The sequence below is a fragment of the Drosophila miranda genome, chromosome XR, assembly GCF_003369915.1.
Source record: "Drosophila miranda strain MSH22 chromosome XR, D.miranda_PacBio2.1, whole genome shotgun sequence".
In the NCBI taxonomy this organism is placed as follows: Eukaryota; Metazoa; Arthropoda; class Insecta; order Diptera; family Drosophilidae; genus Drosophila; species Drosophila miranda.
The window spans coordinates 20,365,932-20,371,489 of NC_046674.1; the positions used below are offsets into that span (position 1 = coordinate 20,365,932).

A 5,558-nucleotide genomic window follows, 5' to 3' on the forward strand; every position below is an offset into this window, starting at 1 on the left:
CTTATCCACTGTGTGTCCTTCCGTCTCTATCTCACTCGCCCCCACTCACTTATTCTAAGGAAAAAGCTGAATGGTTAGAAAGGAAAACGTTGCACGAACAAAACTTTTTCCATTACACAACACATCAACAGTTTTTTTCTTCTTTATTTATTATTTGAGTTTTTTGTTGTTTTATTCGTTTTTTCGTTTTTCTTCTTCTTTATTTTGGTGAACGCAGACACAAAGGAAACGTTAAGAACGCTGAAAGCTTTTTATGCTCTATGCCATGGGCCAGGTATAAGAGCATTTTGAATGCAATTGCAAACTGCACTGTTTCTGTGTGTGTGTGTACTCACACGTGTGTGCGTTAGAGAAAGTGTCAGGTTAGAATCTAGGGGGAGTGTAGGGCTGTAATGGGAGATACAACTAAGCCAGTAATCGCATGAATGCTGTATATTTGATGATTTTTAGTAAAGTTATAATACTAAATTGTATCCAATCTTCGTAGAGTAATGGGTACTGGGTAGAAGATTGACAAATGATCAAACTGCAAAGGTTTACCTCCAGTTTCTATCTTCTCCAGAAAGAGTACAGAAAATTCCACTCAACGAAACGTATCAAAATAAATGTACATATACTTTTGGCGTTATACATTTTTCAACATTTTCCTTTGTCGAGCATTGTGCAATCGCAGGCAACTAGGCGGCCACCCGCACCACCCTCAAACCATCCACCCGCCCCACCCTCCAGCCACCCACCTGCCACCCACAACCACTCCACATACATACAGCCGGGGGCAAGCATATAGGAACACTTTACATGCATTTTGGCTGAGCTTCGCCTCATTTCCACTCATTGCTTTGTGCGCTCCTTTATCCGGACCCACTTTTCTTTGGCCAAATAAGTAAATAATTGCAGTAATATCCTTTTCGGGCGGCGGGGAAGAAGTAGCACAACAAAACAAGGGAAGGGAGAAGAATGGTGAAGAAAGGAAGACGAAACGAAAGAATGGCCATAGAGAGCGGAGAGCGAGAGAATGGAAAGCGTGTTTCCATGTCCTTTTCACAAACTAAAAAGTCCTTTTCACACGCACACACACAAATACAGCTCCCGGGCATATAGAGCTGTACATAGCCGCACACAGCCACCCACAATGGACTAAAATTCACACCAAAGGCCCATTGTGATTGGCCCAACACACGCACAAGCACAAGAACACACACACACTCGTGAACATGGGGGAAAGCGAGAAAGAGAGGGAGACATAGACAGAGAAAGAGAAAGAGAGAGCGCTAGATAGAAGAGAGATCAAGAGAGTAATGAGAAGAAGGAAGTGAGAGGGAGAGCGAGTGAGCTCGTTTTCCCCCTCTCTCCCACAATGCAGTCCGCGGAAGTGCAACGTCGCTGCAGAACAATAACGGAAATCTGTGCAAAAATCAATGTTCTCCGACCCTAAGCACTTCTCTCTCATGCTCCTCTCTCTGTCACTCTCTCCCGCTCTCTCTCTCTTTCTCTCTCAACACTCGAATGAGGTCGCAACGGCAAACGATACGAAAAACACGAAGCAGAGCCGAACACAGAAACTGTCGTTGTTGTCGTTGTTGTTGCTGCTGCTGCTGTTGGCTTTTGGCTCTATTCACTCGTCTATTGAACACACCCCTCAATGGGCGAACAACTATAACCGATATAAAAGAGCCAATGGAACAAAGCCAACAATAACGCAGCCAAAGAGAGGAAGAGCGACGGCAGCATTCAGGTAGCCTGCCGTCCTCTCATGCCATCACACTCGCACACCCGCCACTTACCTGCGCCAGGGTGGTTGCTCCGCTGCTCCGCTCTCCCAGCGCCCGGACTGCGAGAAAAACTGGATTTGACTGCAGTCGTGTCGGTCCCAATAATTGCGCAGACAAATCAGTCAGAAAATAGCTGTTGGCCCAAACAGAAGCATCGAGCAGCACTAGAAACCAGTCAGAGACGTTCCGTTGATAGCACAAGTCCACAAATAAAAAAAAAAAAAAACAGAACACAGACCTTTGTGAGAAACAGTGAAGTGAATACCTCCAATAAAAGAGAGATTACCGAAAAAGAGACAAAGCAAAGAAGTACACAGAAAGAAAACAATTTTTTTTTGATTGAAGAAAAAGATTTTTTGAGTGACAATCCGTTAGAATGGCCACTTTATCGTCGCACCCGAACTACGGATTCCACCTGGGCGCCGGCGGCGGACAGGGACTGGAGCTCCCCTCGCCCAGCGACTACGCCCACCAGGGCCAGCTGCAGCTGAGCCCGGGCATGGATATGGATATCAAGCGGGTGCTTCACTACTCCCAGAGCCTGGCCGCCATGGGTGGCTCGCCAAATGGCAACGGGCTTCCCAGCGGCCACGGCATGGGCCACCACCATCACATGACGCCCCATCATATGCACAGCGCCGTGTCGGCCCAGCAGACCCTGTCGCCCAACAGCTCCATCGGCTCCGCCGGAAGTCTGGGCAGCCAGAGCAGCCTGGGCAGCAGCGGCATGGGAAACGGTTCCAGCATCGGATCTTCGGGACACGCCAACCATCAGTCCTCTGGGATGCACAGCCTCGCCACCTCGCCCGGCCAGGAGGGACACATCAAGCGACCCATGAACGCCTTCATGGTCTGGTCGCGGCTCCAGCGCCGTCAGATCGCCAAGGACAACCCCAAGATGCACAACTCCGAGATCTCCAAGCGCCTGGGCGCCGAATGGAAGCTGCTGGCTGAGTCCGAGAAACGGCCTTTCATCGACGAGGCCAAGCGCCTGCGTGCCCTTCACATGAAGGAGCACCCAGACTACAAGTACCGCCCACGTCGCAAGCCCAAGAATCCCATGACCGCCGGCCCCCAGGGCGGACTCCAGATGCAGGCCAACGGAATGGGACAGCAGAAGTTGGGCGGTGGTCCAGGAGCCGGTGCCGGGGGCTACAATCCCTTCCACCAACTGCCTCCGTACTTTGCCCCGTCGCACCACCTCGATCAGCCCTACCCGGTGCCGTACTTCGGAGGCTTCGATCCTTTGGCCCTGTCAAAGCTGCATCAGTCACAGGCCGCAGCCGCTGCGGCGGCCAACAATCAGGGCCACAAGGTGCTGGAGTCCCAGCAAGCACCGCCCCAGCTTCCCCCGACGTCCCTGAGCAGCTTCTACTCCGGCATCTACTCGGGCATGTCGGCGCCCTCCCTGTACGCCGCCCACTCCGCCAATGCCGCAGCCGCTGGCCTGTACACCTCATCGTCCACCTCCTCGCCAGGATCCTCGCCGGGAACCATCACACCCAATGGAATGGACGGCTCCATGGACAGCGCCCTGAGGCGACCAGTGCCGGTCCTCTATTAGAGGGAATCCCGTCCCCCGCGTAGAGTACAGAGTAGAGTACAATTGTTGAAGCATTCCCAAAGTGATCCACTGGTTTTAAATCTTCAGAAGCTCTAAGTAAGCCAACCTCTATCAGTCCTCAACCCTCTATCAATCCTCCCCGCTTAATTCTAGTGAAATCTCTAAACAGATCTAAGAAAAATCACTCACAAGAAACCACATTCCTAGCCAATACACACAAAAAACCATCTATAATATACGCTAAACAATAATTTATTTTTTTCGCACTAACCAATTAAGGAAAACAAGAAAAGTATCAAATCGAAAAGATATACGAGTATCTATGGAAAAATCCTAATTGTAAATTAATTTTATTTAGTTTTAAGCATTGAGAGAGCTCCTCCTCGAGTCGTTTTTTTTTTTTTTTTGTGTCAGCACCAGCACCTAACCTACGTTGTAGTTGTAGTCTTTAGTGTCTAACCAAATCAAATTGTAAATATCCCAGCACACTCGTTTTTTTTATAGATACAGAGTCTCCAGAACAGGAACGGAACGTATATACATCAGTGTATTATTGTATTATTAATGTATTAAAATAAAACGTTATCATCTAAGCGGAAAAGCTCACACAAAGCAAAGAAATTTCAAAATGAATAAACAAAAATATTTAAAAAAAAACCCAAAAATTATATCAAGTTTATTTCTTTGGAAATTATTTACAGCTCGGATGGTTGGGGAAGGCATTTCGTCAAGAGTTTACATTTTCAGAATGCATCTTCAAATCAAAGATCACAAGTTTAAAAATTTTTAAAATAACTTCAGCTTCTTCTACTATCTTCGACATATCTTCAAATTTCCGTGAGTATAGATATGTAAATATGTATGTGTATATTATATATTGTACCTACAAAAATGGCAGCCTGACTCTGTCAGAGAACAGAAAAGATTAATAATGTTTTGGTGGGCTCCAATATTCGATTAACTCTAAATAATGGAAAAAATTACCTTAAAAAATACCGAAATATATAAATGTTTTAGGAACAGTAAACATTACCTGAAATTTTGTGCATTACTCTTGTATCTCGACTTATATATACCAATATTTTCTCTTAAATATCTTATACATACGTTTATAAGTACACTATTCATAATGAGCGATTGCATGGAGAATGAGGCTCAGATTTCATCTTCAAACATAATTCCAATTTATATATGGTGTGATGTAAATGTACATAATTGGATTTTCACAGTTTGATCATCATATTTTCCTAATTTTTAAATGGCCAAAAGACCCAATAATATTTTAAATTAGTTGATGTCCTCAACTGACATCAGAATCATCAAAAATCATATTCAATTTGAATATTCATAAGGCATTACCATAATAAACTCAGTTCCAAGGAGTGAGTCATTTGGATACATTTGGATCTTCATAAAACTAATGCGAACGACTTTTCACCTTTTCAAATCTGTTTTTTTTTGTAGTTTCGATCCGAAGAGCTCCGTTTTCCAACCAGATTAACCTTGTCTTTTATACTCGTGCGCGTGTACATATGAACACTCCGAGAAGATATCTTCACCATTATTTTGCTCATTTTTTGTATGGCTGGTTTTATACACCCGCTGCGAAGGGAAGAAAAAAATGAAATTTGATTTGGCATTATACAACTATTTGCCGTTGTGTATTAATTTCTATTGATTAATGCGCTGTTTATTTTGCGCCTCCAAGACAGAATTCGATAGTTTGGACAAAAGGTCGTCTGTGGATCGATCTTTGGCTGGGCTGGGGGTCACCGTGTTGTTTTTGTGTGTGTGTTTTTGGAGAGCAACGGGGGGCCGCCCGCTGCTCACTCTCCGAGTGAAACAGAATCCCCTGGCGAAAGAAATCAACGAGTTGTTGTTTCTCCTCGTTTTGATTTCTGACTTCTTCTTGTAATAATAATAAGAATAATTGCGGTCATTAATAAATCCACTTGCATTGTCTTCTCCTCTGATCTCTTCTCTTCTCTCACGTTTCGATTGCCGTTTTCTACTCTTTGGTTTCTATTCAATTTTTTTCCACCTCTAACTCCTCTCCACTCCTATCCTCTCCCCCTCTCTCCCACTTCTCTCTGTGTATGTCAAATGTGTTAAAATATCAAATATTGATTATTGTTGTTATTATGCGCATTGTTGTTTTGTCGTGTTTCTCCATTCTCCATTCGATATATAAATTTCACAAATATTTACCTAGCATTGACGTG

General features: G+C 44.7%; 1 protein-coding gene across 1 annotated transcript; it reads left to right on the forward strand.

Annotated features, from left to right (window-relative positions):
- The first annotated feature begins 1,875 nt into the window (after positions 1–1,875).
- Positions 1,876–3,965, forward strand: LOC108153354 (SOX domain-containing protein dichaete). The gene has a single exon (XM_017283321.2). The coding sequence runs from the start codon at positions 2,149–2,151 to the stop codon at positions 3,334–3,336; it is 1,188 nt and encodes a 395-aa protein (XP_017138810.1). The 5' UTR covers positions 1,876–2,148; the 3' UTR covers positions 3,337–3,965.
- The last annotated feature ends 1,593 nt before the right edge of the window (positions 3,966–5,558 follow it).